The sequence below is a fragment of the Gossypium raimondii genome, chromosome 6 (assembly GCF_025698545.1).
Source record: "Gossypium raimondii isolate GPD5lz chromosome 6, ASM2569854v1, whole genome shotgun sequence".
In the NCBI taxonomy this organism is placed as follows: domain Eukaryota; kingdom Viridiplantae; phylum Streptophyta; class Magnoliopsida; order Malvales; family Malvaceae; genus Gossypium; species Gossypium raimondii.
In genome coordinates, this window is record NC_068570.1 from 55501595 (window position 1) to 55522355 (window position 20761).

At 32.0% G+C, this 20761-nt stretch overlaps 3 protein-coding genes and 1 non-coding gene across 4 annotated transcripts; 2 read left to right on the plus strand and 2 right to left on the minus strand.

Annotated features, from left to right (window-relative positions):
* Positions 1-587: 587 nt before the first annotated feature.
* On the minus strand, positions 588-2641 carry LOC105774303 (uncharacterized). Its single transcript, XM_012596754.2, has 2 exons — positions 2476-2641; positions 588-1618 (listed from the first exon to the last, which is right to left on the minus strand). The coding sequence occupies exon 2, from the start codon at positions 1588-1590 to the stop codon at positions 832-834; it is 759 nt and encodes a 252-aa protein (XP_012452208.1). The 5' UTR covers positions 1591-1618; positions 2476-2641; the 3' UTR covers positions 588-831.
* Positions 2642-5314: 2673 nt separating this feature from the next.
* LOC105773961 (uncharacterized) lies at positions 5315-7899 on the plus strand. Its single transcript, XM_012596207.2, has 2 exons — positions 5315-6869; positions 7044-7899. The coding sequence occupies exons 1-2, from the start codon at positions 5443-5445 to the stop codon at positions 7420-7422; spliced, it is 1806 nt and encodes a 601-aa protein (XP_012451661.1). The 5' UTR covers positions 5315-5442; the 3' UTR covers positions 7423-7899.
* A 4435-nt stretch (positions 7900-12334) lies between these two features.
* On the plus strand, positions 12335-12407 carry TRNAK-UUU (transfer RNA lysine (anticodon UUU)). The gene has a single exon. It is a non-coding gene; the product is annotated as a tRNA-Lys (tRNA).
* A 2231-nt stretch (positions 12408-14638) lies between these two features.
* LOC105773527 (probable pectate lyase 13) lies at positions 14639-19331 on the minus strand. Its single transcript, XM_012595504.2, has 5 exons — positions 18956-19331; positions 17860-18540; positions 16810-17026; positions 16167-16372; positions 14639-14951 (listed from the first exon to the last, which is right to left on the minus strand). The coding sequence occupies exons 1-5, from the start codon at positions 19075-19077 to the stop codon at positions 14717-14719; spliced, it is 1461 nt and encodes a 486-aa protein (XP_012450958.1). The 5' UTR covers positions 19078-19331; the 3' UTR covers positions 14639-14716.
* Positions 19332-20761: the final 1430 nt, after the last annotated feature.

Genomic DNA, 20761 nt, shown 5'->3' on the forward strand with positions numbered 1-20761 from the left:
GAATATATGATGGAAATAACAATTTTATAAATTAAATAAAAGTTGTTTAAGCTATAAACTCAACTTCTCTTTAGATGGTGATGGTGGACAGTGCTAGTATCGGTTGAGGGAGGGAGAAAGTGATGAAAAATGGTGAAGGGCTCGAGAGTGTCCAAAAGTTCACCATTCCATTCCTCATTTTTATTGTTTTATGGAGAGGGAGTGATGGGTTGATGGAGATGGCATAGGGTGGCTGGTGAGAATGGCAGCAGGGGTAGAGGCAGGTAGGGTGGCTGATGGGATGGGGGCAGCTGAGTAGAGGGTCCAGACAACAGCATAAGGAAAGGGGCAAAGTACCAAATTGCAATGATTTGAAAAATTGTGAGACTTTTTGTAATTTTCCTTTTTCTGATTTTTTATATTTTTTGAATTATGTAATGTTTTTAGATTTTTTTTTTTTATGAATATGGCAAGTAGATATATATATATACATTCAAAATGCCAAAAAGAAATTTAAGCCCATTAACCCAAATTTCAACCATGTTTGAAGAATTCAACATTTTACTTTAAATTAGCAATATCCGGAATTTAAAATCAATAAAACACAGTTAGAATCATAGCCTAATACATTTATCCAAATTAATCTTTGATTTTTTCAATCGAGCCCAGGCTTTCGAGTATATTCAATTTTTTTAAAAGTTGATCAGAAGAATCATAGCCTAATACATTTATCCAGATATGTATCAAACACGAATATTTCAAGAAAAAAAATTGATTTGGACCTAACATAGATAAAACCACACCAATCCGTATGTATATATTAAAAAAAAACAGTATTTCCAAAACTCACTTTCATCCATTTTTGCCTTCGGTCCCTTGCAACCATTGTTCTAATTTAGCCTCTTTATCTGCCTTGAATTCGTCGAAGTTTTCGGACCCGAACGATAACTTATGGTGTGAAAGTTCAACATCATCCTCGGGTTCTTCCTTTTCATCTTCTTCATTGGGTTCATCGGCCATTTGACCCGATACCGGTAGCTCATCAGCTTCTGTATCAGGAATTGACGGTGGAGCTGGTTGTGAAGGTGGCTTTTGGGGCTCGGTTTCCATCTGTTCCTTGGTATCAAGTTGTGGCCACTTAAAATTGCTTGCTTTTTGTTTTGCGGACTTGATTACAGTCGAAAAATAATTACTCCCATCAAACTGGATGTTCCCAGCAGGATTCCAAGACATTGGTCCCGAAGAGCTAGTTCTTCCCATCCGAAAGCTTGAAGCAGGGCTGTGGATCAATCCTCTCTTCGGTTGTTTTGAGGACATTAACATTAAGGAACTCTTAATGTCCTTAATCATCTCGTCTGCAATTGGGAAACCGCATTCCTTCATCGATCTCACCGTGGTGATAGAATCTTCCAAGTCTTGTGTGTGTAAAGTTGCTTCATGAGATTTTTCTACAACGTGATTACGGAGATTAACTACGTTAGGAATGGCATTCTCGGTGTGCTGTTGAATGTAGAAAAGTCCTACTGAGGGTTCATTCGCCACGAACTTTATCATCTCAGCTACGGATTCGGTTATCTCCAAGAAACCATCCACGGTGGAGAATCCATTCATCTTGTTGAAGGTGAATGGCAATTCATCACTGAGGTTTGTCCGAAAATCACAAATCGAAATCCATGTCAAAAGGGATGTTTTAAAAGAGAAAAAAACCATGCTATTTGCTCCATCTAACAACGATATCCAATACATTTCAGACATGAATATAGGGCATGATCCTCTAATTATATGAAAAAATGTCAAACATATACCATATCCAACACTTGCCCAAATCTGGATAACATAAAAGCTAATGGAAAATTTCATTCCTACAATCAATGTCCCAAAATTGGCATTTTTTTTAACTTTCCACTATAATCCCTAAGAAAGTGATGTAAACAGAAACAATTAGAATAAAATTGATCCCCAATTTGAACAACAATCATCATCAAACACCTTATTCATGGCTGGTAGTGCCGTAGTGGGTTTCAATTTAAATCTCGAGCTATGCAGGATTAAAAAAAAAACCCTCAAAATCTATCAAATTAATGGCTTTTAGAACCCTAATTCCCAAATGTAATTTTGACCAGAAAGTGCAGATTTTGATTTCACAAAAGGTTGCTTCTCTACTGTCGAGATAAACCTTCAACTCATACCAATCCAATTCCAAATAATATTTCATGGATTATTCAATGAATTTTAGGGTTTAATTTCATAGCAAAGAGAGAGAGAGAGAGAGAGAGAGAGAGAGAGAGAGAGAGAAATCAGATAAACAAGGCATCAGCAATTTAGCCAAAAACAAGAACCGATTGAACAAAAAAAAGAGAAAATTTAAATTAAAAAAAAAGGACAAGGCATTTAAATTAATACCCACATTAAAACACGAGAAAATAACAAAAACCCAGAAATCAAAATGTGAAATTGACTTTGATTTATTCAATTAAAAAGGGAGAAATTACTTACCAGACGAAACGAATAGAAGAACAGTTGAATTTGCCAAAGAAGAAGACAAAAGAACAATCTTCTGGTTTTAGATCAAAAGAAAGATTAAAAAGCTTCAAACTGGGATAGTTAAAAGCTTCAAACTTTTTTTTTTTTTTATGTTATCTCTGTTCTTTATCTATGAAGCTCCGTTGATAATTTATTTATTATTTTTAAAATATTATCTTTTATTTATATAAAATCCATAAGTTATCATAAATGAACTAACGCCATATAGAGACAAAGACGAAACTTGTTTTGTAGCTTTATCTTTTTTTAATGATTTTTTTATTTCTAAAAATTTTATTTAATTGATTAAATTTTTTTTCGATTGATATTAATATTGTTCTTGATGCAAAGGGACATGAATTTGAGTATGTTGAAGCTAGACCTGTTCATGGACAAAGCTATCACCCAAGCTCGCCCCAAATTCAAGAGGGTTTGAGAAAAAATATTATACCTAAAAAATAAGTTTGGGTAAAAAAATAAACCCGTTTAAAATATAAGTCAGGTTTGGGCTTGAACATTCAAGGCTCGAACCCGACCCTGATTCATTTTAAGTTTATAATACTTTATATTATTTTATTTTTATATATTATGTAATTTAGAACACATTAAAAAAATTAACATATTTTAAATATAAAATACTACTCTAATGTAAACATTAAAAAAATATTAAGATGACTATATAAAAGTTTTCAATAAATAAAAACTGCATAAAACTATTAAATATTAAATAATATAATATAAATATTTTTTAAAAATAATATGAGTAGGTCTAAAATGGGTTTAGGTCAGTCTTTTGCAAATATGAGTAAGTTTTGGCAAAATTTAAACCCAAAATTTAGGCGGAGATGAGTTTGGACAAGTATAAAATATGTTAATATCATGTTTAGATCCGACCCATGAACACCTCTAGTTAAAGTGCATTATCATCTTATTTAAGGGTTAAAGAAAGATAGTTTATATCTATACTTATATCTATCTATTTATTTTAAATATTTTACTCTATCACATATCAATAGAGTACTAATTCAATTATGAAATTATTAAAATATCTTTTCATGACTCTTATATAAATTAAATTATATTTTTATGAAAGTGTTTTCATTTTTTATATAATAAATTCATAAAATGTGATTAATTATTTGAAACTAGAATATCATTCATGATAAACAATTAGTTTTACCATTATAATCAAAACATCAATTAGCTTTTTTCACTCGTAAAATATTACTAAATTAATATCACGAGTCAACTGGACACCAACTTATTTAGTGAATTGCTTAAAATTTTGAACCAACCTCAAGAAAACGTTGACCAAGACAAAAAAAAAAAAAAAAGAAGCTTCATTAGAAATGTCATACAATCTAGTATAAAAATTTAAAATAATCTCATCTTCATTCATTTTCAGATTTTTGAGCTTAGAGTCCAAATTTGCAATTTGGACATTCTGACAGTAGCATTCCCTTTATGTTGGTTTTGTAGAATGGTCCAAGCCTCTTTAGCAGTTTTACATGTTGAAATCATATTGAACTGCTCTATGTCAACCCCACTAAAGATGGCATAAAACGCTTTTGAGTTGGCTTCAGCAGCCATTCTCTCAATAACAGTATATTGATTTTTCTCTTTTACCTTTTGTTACTCCATCATCACCAAACATCTCAGACTTTGTCCATCTTTCCTCAATAGCTTCCCATGCAGTTTCATCGAGGGACATAATCAAAGCTCTCGTCCAAGCTTTTAAGTAGGCATAGTTGGAGGAACCAACAATAAAAGGTGCTCGAGAAATAGAACTTTCTTTTTTTCATAGCGTAGCAAATTGAACTAGGCTCGTCTTCAACCAATTCTTGAAACAAGCTTTGATACCATTTGAAATAAACTAGTCAATTTGCAACTTGTTCAAACTGCTTTTTAAACAGAGCCTTCGAACACGAGTTTGAAAAAGAGAATATATTAAAATATACACAACACTTGTTAACACAGTTTAAAAACAATCTTACTTTGCGAAGCCTTACTCAATGAATGATTTATTCAATAGTCGATCCAACCACCTATTAGTTAAAACTCAATCTACCCTTACAAAAGAAGTAATTGCAACTTGTTACAATCACTCACTCAGACCTCACTTACAAATTATTTAATCTCTCACAAAAAATACCTATGAAATGAGTGCTAGAATACAAAGGAAAAACAACAACAAAAATATGTCAACCAAATAGCAAACTCTCTCCCCAAACAACACATCTTCATATGCAAACTAGTTGCCTATTTACAGGCTCGGTATGTCAACCTAATCCATCAACCCAAGTAGAGATAAATACATCTTTTAACAACATAATAATATTGGATAAATAACCTCCAAAACTTATCCTAAGATAAAGCTTGATAAACTCAATAATATCAACACATAAATCACCCCGAATAATAGCTAAAGTATAAGCCTCATCCAATATGATAAGTCGATCATATCTTTCTTAACCCATCGATTTGGATTAGCATAGTTTGAAAAATATGTCATTGAATCTATTTACTTATGGTAAAATCATATACGAAGGCCCAAGTTAAAAACGTCTACACCCTATAGTACTTAGATTGTGGGTTTAAAGAAGGGTTTAAAAGTCATAACATCATTTGATTATATTGCACCCTAATGCTACAATGGCTTTATTCTTTCTTCCATAGTTTCATCGAATTTGTTGTAGTTTATTCCTATATAATATTTGTATCTATACCAATTTAAAAAAATCAACAAAATGTTAATGGGGAAATTAAAAATATTTAACTCATAATTTAACCTAGGGCTTATTAGTTTCCGAAAATGAAACAAAACACGAACTTTGAGGGATTTTTTATTATTTTTTTTACCATAACTTGGAGGCTTGAGCACTCCCCAACAGTTGAATTGCAGCAAGTGGAGAGTTCCATAACCTTAAGAACCCTAGAAACATGGACACTTCAGATACCCCAGTTACCAAAACCGCTACATCGCCGCCGCAGCAGCAAGAGCCTGACCCTAAAAGGCTCAAAATGTCTACCACCACCACGTCCGAAGACGAAGATGCCGCCGCCACGACAACCGACACCAAAAAACCGAGATACAAACGCCGCAAAATCGCCATGTTCTTTGCCTATTGCGGTGTCGGATATCAAGGAATGCAAAAAAACCCAGGAGCCAAAACCATCGAAGGTGACCTCGAAGAAGCGCTATTCCACGCTGGCGCTGTCCCCGAGCAAGATCGTGGCAACCCAAAACGTTACGACTGGGCGCGGTCGGCCCGAACCGATAAGGGCGTAAGCGCCGTGGGCCAGGTCGTTTCTGGGCGGTTCTACATCGACCCTCCTGGCCTCGTGGAGCGTCTTAATCAGATACTTCCGACCCAGATTCGGATATTCGGGTATAACCGTGCGACGGCCTCTTTTAGCGCGAAGAAGTTTTGTGATCGACGGCGGTATGTTTATCTTATCCCAGTTTTTGCTCTTGATCCAAGTTGTCATCGAGATAGGGAAAGTGTTTTGTCTAGTTTGGGGTCCGGTAACGAGCTTGTCAAGTGCTTGGAGTGTTCGGAAAGAGGCCGCAAAGTAATAGGTGTTATGGGCAAGCGTAGTAGTTTTGAACCCAAGTCGACTATAGTTCAGCATGGCATTTCATCAAACAATTTAGATGCAGAAAACGTAATGAAGGAAGATAACCTGACATCTCAACTTAAGGAGGAGGTTACTGAAATGGATGATTCTGGGGTTGTGGAAGTTAAAGTTAATGTAGCGAAGTCTACAATAGTTCAGCCTGACATTTCATCGAACATTGGAGATGCTGAAGGTGCAATTAAGGAAGATAACCTAACATCTGAACTTAAGGAGGAGGTTACCGAAATGGATGATTCTGGGGTTGTAGCAGATAAAGTTAATGTAGCCAAGTGGACGATAGTTCAGTGTGGCATTTCATCAAACATTGGAGATGCTGAAAATGCAATCAAGGAAGATAACCTGACGTCTGAACTTAAGGAGGAGGTCACCGAAAGGGTTGATTCCTTGGTTGTGGAAGATAAAGTTAATGTAGAAAAGAAAGAGGAAAGAAGATTTTTTTACGGTGAGGAAGAAAAGAAGAGGTTCAATAAAATATTGAATTACTATGTCGGGTCTCACAACTTCCATAACTTCACTACAAGAACAAAAGCTGATGATCCTGCTGCACGGCGCTATATTGTTTCATTTCATGCAAACACAGTTGTCACTGTGGAGGGCATTGATTTTGTTAAGTGTGAGGTTGTGGGGCAGAGCTTCATGCTTCATCAGATTCGAAAGATGATTGGTATGGCGGTTGCGGTCATGAGGGGTTGTGCTCCTGAGTCTCTTATCGAAACTGCATTGCGAAAGTAAGTAGTTCTGATTCTTTTTAATTGTATTGGTGTCTATGTATCTAAAACTTGAGATGGGAGTTGGATACAAATATGTGTTCAACATGGAATACTCGAGGATCACACTCCATGCTGAATCCAAATTTGTGTCAAACATGGATACTTTAGCTAATATATCTTAATGCATTACAGGGATGTACACATCAACATACCTACGGCGCCTGAGGTTGGTTTGTATTTGGATGAATGCCTCTTTTCATCATATAACCAAAAATGGAAAGATAGTCACGAAGAGTTGTCTATGAAAGCTTACGAAGAAGAGGCGGAGGAATTCAAGATGAAGTTTATATATTCTCACATCGCCTCCACAGAACGTGAGGAAGGAGTTGTGGGCCTGTGGTTGCATTCTCTAAACCACAGAAACTATCCCGATTTACGAGCCGGCAGTGGAGACTCAGTTGAAGGGAAGAAGAGTCCTAAGGTTGATGATAAAGCAGACACTGTTGAAGAGGAAAGTAATGTAGTGGAGAAAAACAGTGATACTGCTGAGATGCGAAGTGCCGAAGAGTAGAATATTATGATACGCATACTCATTGAACAAATTAACTATTTTACATAATTTTTATTAAGTTATAGTTGGATGGTCTTCCTGATTCATTTGGAACTGTTTATGTTTTGTTTGTTTACCTTCCGGGTCGAAATTTGGAGCTGTTCTGGTGCTAATTACAAGGCTGCTCGTGTTTGGAAGGACTGGCTATTCTGGATATGTCGCCTACCAAAGAGCAGACTTGGTTCCTAGGATATGCATTCGGATTGTCGACTGCCCTTTCTATAATCTGGCTGCGGAGACGGATCTGTATTTTCTTCGCTTGTGATCATTCAAAGCAGCTTTTCAACTAAGTTCTTCAGGCTTATGGCATTCAATGGACAAGTAACTGTTTCTATCAGTCTTCAGCTTGCTTAGAGTTATTATAGTTAGCACTTATGGAGTATGAGAAATATCCAGCTTTATGGAGAGAAGGGTGATTCAATTTCGGCTTTTCATCGACTTTTGTGTTAGTGTTAGATATGAATATGTATCCGATAATAAGTAAAAGAAAAGAAAATATACCCCAAACCAAGAAGGTAAATTACAAAACTAATTTTTTTTTTCTTAGAAGGGGATTTGGCCACTAAATATGAACTTAAAATAAACAAATGTTTTTTTATTAATAGAGGGAATTAGGGATGATATTTTTTTCCAGTTATCTCAATTGTGTGTATATATATTCTAAGATTAAAATTTAATATTTCAAATATAAATGATTAAAATGTAATTTGAGATAAATAAAAGTAATTATTTTGATAATTTACCTTATATTATTTATGATATTTAAACTAAGAACATCTAAACTGTCTTTTAGCTGTTAAATCATTAATTCCAAATACTTCCTTAAATCCAATATCAATTAGTGCCCCTGGTTTAAGTTTAATTCTTATTGTGCAGGATCCATTGTATGGCAAGCACAGAGCATATTTTTAAACTCATGAGAGATTCTCTTTTAAAGATTGGCTTTTGTTGATTAGAAAGAGAACAAGAAATATTTAGAAAAACATAATTTTAAAACACACACTGGTATTTTTATTTAGAAGCTCTTCGATGATTACAATTGAGAATTATTTTCTCTTATATGGAGAAAATCTCTCCTCTACTTTTACAGACAAATATGATAAGGAGGAATCTTCTTTACAAACAAACTTACTTTTATGACTCACAAAATAAACAAATATGAAAGTGACAAAATAGACAAATATCTAGTCACCTTCATAGTCTGTGCTAACATCAGAAATAAGGTTCAGCTATTCTATTATCTTTGCTTTTTCTTTTTTAGCTCTGTAGCACTTTATCTCCATCTGTTCAATCTTCTGTTCAAGACCATCACATGAGTTGTCAATATTGTCTTCTACTTCCATAGGTGATGCCTTTTCTTGCAAATTAGTCCAAGCTGGCGTGTTTTCTATTGCACTGCTAAAAAACCATGGATAATCTTGCGACCATTCTTTTAGATCTGGTATATTTAACTGGTAGTCTTCTAATGCCATCTTCAATTGTTCTTGATAAGGTGTTGGTGGATCAATCCTTATGTCCCATGGTGTTAACTCAAAGTTATTAATAAAAATGATAAATTTACATTGAATTAAACATGTATTTTACTATTATAACTTCTAACTTTCTTTGGGCCTTGACTTATAGTCTATAGGTCAATAGGTCAATAGGCTTAAAGATTTTCAATAGGGACTCAATTAATGACAATTTTATTAGTATCCTTTTACGATGGTAGTCTATAATTTATTTTAGACTAAAATTACCCTTTAAGTCTTATAATGTTTTTCTATTATTTTAAAGAATTTATTCCTTTATTGTTAATCGTTAATAATTGAATTTAAAATTTAAAATTCAAAATGCAAAAGGATTAAATTTATAAAAATAAAAGTATAGAGATTTAATTCACATTTTAACTTTTAATTTAATTTCTCATCTACTTAGTTAGTATAATAAATAATAAAATAGAAAAACCTAAAAAATTCTCTTTTTTTCTTTGGTCTCCCACCAACCCTTTCTTTCTTTCGTTCTCTCTTGAAAAGTGAGTGGCTCTTTGTCAACTTCTTAATCTGTTTTTGTTTTGAGAGTATTTTAAAATAATAAATTATTTCACGAGTTAATTTGGACTCATGTTGTCTTGAGTTTTATATTTTTTTTCTATTTTTAATAAGTTTTCAGTTTTAGAAGTTTTTGTCTACTTTTTTAGCACGTTTTTTAGTCTTACTTATGCATGTAAAATTAGTTTTATAAATGATTTTAGAGAAAGTTTTATTGTCGTCCTCTCTAGTTTGGTAGATGCTCAACTCTTTTATTGGGCCATTTAAAAAAAAGTATAAAATTTCAATAACCGCGACAGTTCTTAACGGTGTTTGCGGGAAGAACGAAAGGAATGTGGCATATTATTGATTCTATCTAACCCCCCATCATAATTTGCTTTCTTGGCCATAAGGGATGCCATGGAAGTTGGAAACTTTAAGAAGACTGAGATTCTATTTCTACCATTAAATGTCAGCTCATTGAGAGGAAGCCCCCTTTGGATCCTATCACTCCTCCAGGGCGATGGGATCTTAGGAGCTCTCAATCTCACCTCATTTTCAATGATGAAGCTGTTTGGGATACTTAGGTGAAATAAACGCACTTCCTTCGTCTCTCTTTGAGTTTGGGTTAGTGATTAACATATTAAATTTTGATAATATTAATGATTAAAATAGAATTTTTTTAAATTTGAGTGACTAAAAGAGAAACAAAATTTGGATGTTGCTCGTACTTGGAACTTGGGAGTTGGACTTAGGATGATTTGGTTTTACATTTAAATGACTAATGGTTAAACAACTTTTAAATTTTCTGATTCATATTGTTATAGATTACTTTTTATTAAAAGAAATATGGTTCAAAATCACATTTATTAGTAATGTTATTAGTATTACTTAATAAATCATGTTTAATCATTTGTAATAAGTATAAGTGATAACTCTCATATTTAGAGTTATTAGTATAATTTTATAGCATTTTAGGAGATAATTTTAGCATTTAGATTAGTTTTATTACTTTTTATAGTTTTTTAGCGTAATCATATTTTATTTGATTTTATTTTTATCATTTTAGAGATAGTTCGAATTTACTTGTTATTTTTTCTTTTGCATTGTAGGTTTCGGATGAAAAATGGAAGGCTTGGAGCATAGAGTAAAAAGTAGTAAAGAGAAGTTTTTTGCTCCACCGAATTTCAGTCTTCAATTCAAAATTTTCAAACAACAAACAGTTCGCTCCCCTAAAATTCTACGTCCAGTGGAGCAAAATGATTAAAACCCTAAAAATAAGAGGCAATGTGATTTGAGAGGAAAGAGGGGAAAAAATCAACTTGAAGGTTAAGAAAAAGAGACTGAGAGCGCTCGGCCTTAGTTAGATAATCATTTTTTTTCTCTAGATTATTTCTTTTTATTTTATCTCAATGTAAGTTTGTTTTGAATTTCTTCTTGTGATGTCTTCTCAAATCAATATGAATTGAACTCTATTTTCTTAGAACAATGACGAATCGTATTTCTTGGTTAATTAATTATTTTCTGTTCAATTTTCTAAAATTTTGTTAATTATTTAGTCAATCATGTGTTTGTATAATCTGCTTGTCTGATCACCAAGTTATATTAATTCAATAATTTTGATTTATCTTGAAATAGAAAATTAAGGTTTAAATCTAGACTGAATAGATTAAGGTTAATTTTAATAGCGCTGACAAACAAGGAAATTTGCAGCTAGGATAGGGATATACCTAATGCCCTAATCAACCTAATAGGTTTGGTTGTAGTGACTTTGCCCAACTTGCCTAATATAGGAATATAACTAGTGGGGAAGGGGGATTAACTTAGCTAAATATTGGACCGGTCTAATTAATGCCATTAAATTTTGAGTTAGTAATTATATAAGTTGAACAATTGAATGAGAAAAAAATGATTAACTGGACTGGGTGAAGTTATAGTTCGAAGATCTTAAAATTGATAGAGAAACTTATGGATTTTCATTGTTTTAGTTTAATGGAAATTTCAGTATTTCCTTAGTTTAATTTTAGCAATAATTGGAATTTATTTTCTTGATCTAGACTAGATAAAACTGAATGGTTGTTTTTAAGAGCTTAGAATTTGGTCATCGTGGCAACGATATCCTCTTATCATTTTATTACTTGATTCAACATGTGTAATAACACTAGTTATCGTATTATTAAATTAATATATTATATCATTAAATATTTTATATTATCATTAAATTTAAATTTTATATATTTATCATATATATAATTATAATATTAAAAAACTTCATATTCAATAAATACTTTATAATTTAACATAAAATTGATTATCAATTACTTTTGATATTAATAGAATTTTAATATAAATATGTAATTCTTATAAATGATTTTTCATAAAGTAAATAATGATCATTTATTTATATTTTATATTTATTTTAAATAATATCATAAATTAATATTATTTATTAATGTTTATTTTGGTTGTTCAATTCTAAATTTGGATTTTGGGTTGGATTTATTTCCGGTTTGGTCCAGACCAGTCTTGGACTTAGATTCTTATAGACTCAGGCTTTTCCAAACTCAAATTTTCTCGGTCTCGAGCTTTTTCAAACTCAAATTTTCTCAAACTCAAATTATTACGAGCATTTTAAGACTTTTCTAAAACTTAAAAAAGTAAGAAAAGTTGAACATTTAAATTCGAGTATCATAATTTTCTTAATTGTTTTTGTATCCATTTGGTGTTGGTTTTTTAGAAATACATTCCTAATAAATTAGCAGTTTAACATTCTGTAGGTGAATAGTAAAGGATGAGGTTATCCCAGTCTTTGTATTAACAATTTTCTTGTAAAGACTTTTTTAAATAGTAGCTCTAGCAATGTAGCCGTCTTAGCTCAGCCGGTAGAGCGCATGGCTTTTAACCATGTGGTCGTGGGTTCGATTCCCACAGACGGCGGATTTGCTTGATATATTTTAGCTTCTCACCAAATTAATACAATGCTAAATGGGTCAACTTTATAGCGAGAATTATTTTGATGCCGCTTAATTAGAATTAATAAATATTTATATTTTATATTATTAAAACAGAATTTTAGTATTAAATGATTAAAATAAATTATATTAATAATTTATTATATTATTAAATATAAATATGTATGTTTAATAATATTAACAATTATACCCTCAATATTGAAAATTAAATATCTGATATCAATATTTTAATATTTTAAAGTATTTTAAAAGTAAAACAAAATATTATCAAAATAATATTACTAAGATTGATTTAGGTTAATTTATAAGGTACTTTTTGAAAGATGATTTCCGTTTTCTAAAAGAAGAAATCAATCTTTAGAAGAAAAAAAGCCTTATTTTTATTTATTTATAAATTATTTTTGTTGACCAAATTATTTTCATAAAACAAACACAGAGAAATACACGAAACGTTCTTCAGTAAATCATTTTATGTGAAACAAACGCATCATAAATCTCAATATATATGATTTTTATTGATTTTATATAAAATTATTTAAAAAAACATTCATCGTGTCTGCCCTGAATTCTCAATCCAAATTACTATTACGATTATGCATCACAATCAATTTTTAAATAAAAAAAACGTAAACATCATATTGTTCCATAGAATTTAAATTAAAGGTTCAATAATTTGATACAAACTATAAAAAAAAATTAATATTTTTCAATAATTGCCTCCTAAATTATTTGTTTCCTCAGTTAGCCATTATTGAGACTTAGACTTTGGGTTATTGGCCGAAAATGAAGAGAATAAAAAAGACTTTAGTCCACTTGACAACCATACCCCATTGGAATGTACTTTTACCATTAATGTAAAGATCAACTACCTTTAGTGGTTCATATTCCATAATTGGATTCTTTTATCCATTTCTTTTATGTTACGATTTAGAGAAGGATATTAACATCAAAACTCGAACCCTAAATTTTAATATCCGAATACTGAATTTTAATTCTTCACTCTTTTGATTTGTTAAATGTCAAATTCAAATTGTAAATACATGTATGCCTATGAACAATTATGATTTAATGTGTTAAAAAAGAAGGCAATGTCAACAAAATGTAGGACGGCTATTTATTTTTAACATGTTAGATTCAAGTTGCCATTGTGGTAAGTATACTTACATTTACAGTTTGATCCACGTATTTCAAATATGTTTTGTCTCATATTTGAGTTGGTATTTAACAACCAAGCTAATAACTGAACTCACCGAAGAATCAGATTAATACAATATTATTACTTTTGAGGACTCGATTAAAACATTTTAAAATTTAGATCATAATTTGAGAATATTTGATACAATAAACCCTTTTCTTTTATTAATTTCTTCACGAATCATATAATAATTTATTTCAATTTAATAATACAAAATACACCATACATGAACTTAGAAAATTGTATAAAACTTTAAACAAACACATCTAATCAACTAAAGTGACAATAACAATAGTAAGGATTGATTGAGAAAATTTTCCAATAAGGAGACATGCCATGTTAAAATGTACATTATTGTTATCCAAGGATCAATTATAAATATTTTCAAAACTATCATTAATGAAAGGAATAAAAGAAAAAGTGCAAAGAAAATGAGACAAAAATGCACCGACTTTGACGTGGGATCTAACATCCCACCTTACTCACCCATATAAATTTTCAACTCATTCTATCAATCTAATCAAATAAATTACGTAAAAGATTGAGTTTTAGTTCGACTGATATGGACATTTATTGTCAATATAAGAGAATATAAGTTTGAGTGTGTTAAAGTGTATTATCCTTCTATTTATGGGTTGAGAAGGGACCGTGATTAAAATGTTATTTATTATTATATTAAAAATTTTAAAATATTTCATGTATTTATTACTGAAGTATTTAAAATGTCTATTTAATGTATAATTATATTAAATAATTTAAATATTATCTAAATTAATATATTTTTAATTTCTATTCACTACAAATTTTAACAATAATGTCCAACAAAAATTAACAAACACCACCTTTTCACTAAATCGAGCTTTTAAAAACACTTTTCAACTGCAACAACAGTGCCTATAGAAACTTTAAACACTATTCATGCAAACTGCTGAGTTAGCTCGATTATGACTTTAGCGAACAACTTGGAAAGAAAATTAAAACCCGACCCATCCCATGAACACTTTGTACCGAACAAATCAAAGAACAAATTTCATTTCTTATATTAATTATCATTGATTCCCTTTCTTTTGTAATGTATACTACAACAATAATAATGGTAGAACACCTTGGTGGGTGGTTGAATGCAAAAACAAAATAATTAAAAAGGACAAGAAGATTGAGGCTATTAATCTAGATGGTGGGAGTGGTGGCGCGCCGCTCCCAAATATCATTCCGAAGAAGTCACCATCATTGCCACTGGAACCACCACGGCCACCACTGCCGGCGTTGGTCGTGCCGGTGTACCCAGGATAAGAATAGCTCCCTGTCTCTTCCCTGTACACGAACAATTCAAATACACGACATTAGAATATTAACATTTTTGGTGTAAATATCATTAAAATTTTCCAAGTTTTTTCATGTATAAAAAAATAAAAGCTTTTTGAACTCAAAATTCAATCAGTTTATACAACCAGCAACAAATGAATAAAACAATTTCATGTAGGAGCAGATTTTCAAAGTGGGCATTTCAGGGTTCCACTGTAAAATTTTTTAAGGGACTTTTGTATCATAAAGGGTACCAACCAATAGCATTGAGTTTTCAAGTTGAGTATTTTAGGGGTAGAAAAGCGCAAGTGGGATCATAAATGGGGAAAAAGAGCATCTTTTGAGGTACAACTTTTCATTAATTATTTAATAGCAATGACTATTTTGACATGCAAAGAGGCAGAAAAAAAATTGCTTGAAAAGCTGCTGTAGTGCTTACCTAATATCCTAAGGCTCCATATGGGTGATGTTGGAAATAATTAACAAAATAGGTTAAAGGCTAGATTGAAATATACAATAACATAACATTCATGTAAAAGTATGAGATAGATTGAATTTAACTCAATTAAGAGTGTTTAAAAAATTCAACTCCTTTTACCAAAATCGTGACTGTAAGTTTCTAAGAATCTTATCACTGCATCCTACAGAACATAAACAGAGGAGGGCCCAGGTAATGGCCAAAAAGTCAGAAGGAAAACCCCTCGTATTTTGGCCTACATTGACAGCTATACATTAACATCAGAGTGTGCCCACATTGAGTCACTGAAACACATTTAAAACTAATGGACCCCTACTCCTTGCTAGCTGGAACCCTCAACTGAGCCACCGGCCCCCATGTTTAACACTATAAACATCACCAGCCTCACTCTCTTCACAATCCCATCTTATTCTAACAAAGGGGATCCAACGGTGAAAGGGAAAAAAAACAAGATTTAAAGGGTAAACACACCCTTTTAAAAGTGCATGGGTACCCTAAAAAAGAGGACGACCTTCCCCATGCAAAAGCACATGGATTAAGGACAACAAATTGAGTCTGTACTAAAGCTGTGAAGAGGCACACGCCATCACGTGCCTTTATGATCAAAATTACAGAAATGGGGTCTAAAATATAAACATCAAATTATTAACTATTATTATTTATAACTGTGGTGGTTAGAAGTGGCAGGTAATTCAGTTATAAGGGCAAAAAAAAAACCAAAACGAAAGGGTATATTAGGGTTTTACCTGGTCTCACCAAAAACGCCAGCGTTTGAAGTGAGTTGTTCAACGAGGGTAGCTGATTTAGGCTCCACGCTGGAAGCTTTAACATATTGAGTCATTACGCCAGCTCCTGAGGGTACAAAATACGCTCCATTGACCATTATGTCCCCATCTGTTCTCCAGTTCCAACCTGTCCAATCCTTCTCGTCAGTATCCACGCGCTTTGTCACCTGTTTATTAAAAATATTAAAATATACGCCGACTCAGTGTAGTGCACACACGCGCTTAAAATGGCATGTATTAGAATACATTCAATAAGACGAGTCATGCACCGTCTTTTTAGAATTATACTTTCACTTTTCAAAGCGATTATTTGAAGAAAAATACAAAATTTATTGAACTCTAAAAAATGGTTGGCTGGCATGCACAAATCCTACACAAACCCCAAACCCACGCGCCACGGCTGAGAGTGGAGAATTACAGAAGAGTTCCACTTGCAAAAGAAAAAAAAGTTCACGAGACACCCACCAAAAGACATTCTCAACCCAAACAAATTATTTTTAAAAATAATTACCCTTTGAACTTATAAAGAACTATTTAAATGAAAAAAAGGACTAAATTGAATAAAGTAGTAAAGTTGAAGATCAAAATGAAAAAAGAGGTTTACCTCTTTAGCACTGGGGTCCCCAGGGGCAGAGTAGCGATTGCCTTGACTGTTGATGGTAGGGTTACCGCTGCCGCCGATGGCATACATTTGCCATGAAGTGAAATCATTGTTGACCACGTGAATATACCCTCTCCTACACCTTGGCATCCTTTGCACCAATCCCACCCCAAATACATTGAATGCTATCGTCACCTGCATCCCTGAATCAGGCAAATACCTACCCCAAAATACAAGCCCACTTTCAAAATTTTATTTTTTCACCGTCATTGGAGTATTCAAATCATTATTTTAACAGTTTAACCTTCTTTTTTGGATTAACCTCGTGATAATAATAATAAATGGTTGAAAAATGGGCCCACAAAAAAAAAGTTTGGAAAATGGGTCCTTTCAACAAAAGATGACTTTAGATGGAATATTTGCAATTTTTATGAATACAATTAATTATTTTGTATAAATAGCATTATCTGCTATAAAATATCTGAATTTTAGTAATTAAAAATGAATAAATTAATTTTCTCTTAAAATTTCATCAATTTCTATTTTGAAAAATTAATACTTAACCGTCAATATGATATGCATGTGTCTTGTACCATTTTTAACAGGAAAAATAAGTGAAATTTTCAAACAAAAATTTAATTTGCTCTTTATTCTAGCATAAAAAAACTAATTTACTTATTTTTAATTCAAGAGACAAAATATAATCTAACACTTAATATAGGGACCTTTCTTGATATTTTTACCAAGATATTAAATATTATCTGCAAAAGCAAAATCAATTAAAAAATTTTGTTTATCTGATACTTATTTACAAATATCAACCATTAGAAACAGGGGAAAAAGCCGGAATGGCAAGGGCATTGGGCTCCAGGTTAAATGGGATAATTTCACTTTTAGCCCCTCAGATGTTTTTAATCCTTCGATTAATGGGAAAATTGCATTCTGCCGTCCAAAATATTAACCTCTAAACTTTTTTATAATTTTATATTAGACCCCAAAATTCTACTCCCAAAATTTACGTTAAACTAAGCTAAGGGAAACGGAAAAATGTACCTGTCATCATGTCCCAGGAGCATAACTTCATCATGGTGAGCAAAATAGCTATTACTAATGGTAATCCCAGTGGACCCCATAACAGCATCAACCAACCCATCGGTGCAGTAACTTAAAGAACAATGATCAACCCAGATTTTCTGAGACCCAAAAATGGAGATCCCATCACCGTCCGATCTCCCTCTCCTCCCCACATGCGTCGGAGATGAAGCAATGTCAGTGTTCCCCGAAGGTTTACAATGGTGAACATGGATATTATGGATGATAATATGCGACACGTACTGTAACGTTAAACACCCATTTCCGGTTATATGGACGTTAACCCCTCTACCGTCAATGGTTTTGAAAGAGTTGAAAATGAGTTCGTGTTTGAGTTTGATGACCATGTTGGTTGAAAAGACGATCCAAAGGGGTTCGTCTTGGATGACGGCGTGCCGAAGGGTGCCTGGTTTGGGGTTAACGGTGTCGTGGTCGGAGGAATCGGTGACGGTGTAGATCCGACCGCCTTTGCCGCCGAGGGTGCCTCGTGCGAAGCCGATGGAGCAGTCGGCTAAGCGTTGACGGTTATTGAACCAGTTGGGGTCACATCTCCAGCAATCATCAATGGGGTTTCCAGTTCGACATTGATCTTTGGTGTTTTCAGACAATGTTTGTCTTCTAGATAAAGATGCATTTAAGCTCCTGCAAGGAAAAAAGTGAAGATTTTTAGTAAATGTAGAGAGAGAAAACAGATTCTCTTCTTTAAGCTCATTTTCTCTTAGAATCCTTCAAAAAGGGGGGATTCAGATTTGGGGTTAAAAAAACACTAAAATGGGGGGGTTTTTTTTCCTTTTTGTGAAGAACAAAGAGAAGCCATTGTAATGCGAAACAAAAGGGGTGAGGATTTGGGGTTATAAAACACTAAAATGGGTTTTCTTTTTGAAGAACAAACATTCAAGGAAGCCATTGTAATGCAAAAACAGAGAACTTGAAATGTTCAAAACAAAACAAAAGGGGGGAGGATTTGGGGTTAAAAAACACCAAAATGAGTTTTTTGTGGGTGTGTGTTTGAAGCAAGCACTTGAGAGTAGCCATTGAAAAGGGAGGATTAGCTTACCATTGAACATCAAGAACAACGGATTCAGGGTGAGGGTGTTGATGAGGGAGACTAAGATTGAAGGTAGCTCTTGAAACTGAAGCCAAGATGCACATGAAGAGAATGCAGGTGAAAGGAAGCATCTTGGAAGTGAAATGAAGCAACAAAAATGGAAACGAAAGTTGGGGATTTCCAGTTTTGTTCTTCTGTATGAAAAAGGTTCACTTCTTTGCACAATGGAATGTGATTGGCATTTGCTTGTTGACTGTTGTTCTAGAGCCCAAAATAAACTTAGGAGATTGCAAATCCTTGGAAAATGTGAAGTGATTTATATAATAATACCAAAGCAATTTAGACAAAAAGTGAAAGAAAGAAAGCTTTGCTCAAAAAAAAGAAGAAAGAAAAAACAACAACCCTTTTCCAATTTTTCAACTTTTTATTCTTCATTTTTGGTCGGATTTTTAACTTTTTTTTCTTTAATTGTTTTATCTAAGGCTAAACTCTACCAATGCTCACTCAATTATATGAAAAGTTTTTTAGTTGATATAATAATATATTTAGCTCTTAATATTTAATTATCCTATTAATTTGATCTTAATTTTAAATAATTTAATGAATTTAATCATTCATATTTATAAATTTTATCAATTTAATTCTCGAACTTCTTAATCAAAGTTTTCAACTTTTCAAACAGAGGCATTCTAGATATACTAATTGTCTTATTTATTGTTGAAATTATCTAATTTGATACGTAACTTTTTATTTATATTTTTAAGAAGTTTGTGTTAAAATTAATTAAACACCATTAAAATAATAAAATTACAAATTTTAAAAATATAATATATAATAAAATTATATAAATAATTTAATATTTGTAAAAACAATATTTCACTTTGACCAGCAAAATTAAGTTTTAATTAATTTGGTAAATGATTTAAAACTAAAAGCAGTTAGTAGTTATACATATTGCTTATTGTGAAATTAAAAATAAAAATAAATAGAACACATAATAATCTCTTAATCAGTTTATAAAACAAAAAAATCATTAATTCAATTAATTCTTTCGCATTTTTATAAAAATTAAATGTTCGTAATTTTTCATATATAATTATTGATTGTATAATTAGATTTTTCAAAACCATATCTTTTAACTTTGGATTTTATTTCCAATTTTAATAACTAACTTGGAGGACTATTTCTACATACATTGAAGGAATTACCATGCTATTAACAATAAGAGTAAATCTAAGGTGTCTTTTTTAAGGTTTTTCTATTTTCTTTAGCCAAAATTGTATCGATTAAATGTTATAAAATATTATATTTAGAAGATAGCTAATTAAAAAAGGAAAAATAAATAAAATTTCAAGGTAAACCTATTGGTATTAGGAACTGGGTTGAAAAACAACTCGTTAGTAGAGAGAAGTATTTATAGATGTGGAATGCCTTTATTTTAAAAGATGAAAGCTTCTATTAGGAAGTTTGAGAATCAATTTGATATAATTTGTAAATATAGTTGGTTAAATTTATTTAATTATTTAGAATTAGGACCAAATTGATAGAATAAGTAAGTATTGAGGACTAAATGTGTTATTATATCAGTTAGATAATGATTTTCCGTTATCAATTTAATGGCAGATGACCAAAACAGTCTCCAAGATATCCCAACCAACCTTTGCAACCGTGCATTTTGCAATCCTCTTAAACTTCTATAGGTCAAGTCCACATAAAGATTGGAATTCTTTTGAGTTAGCATTTTCCAACTTCTCTTCCTTTGTGGTCCACTGTGCTTCCGGCTTCACAACTCTACCATTCTTAGTGTCTATCTTG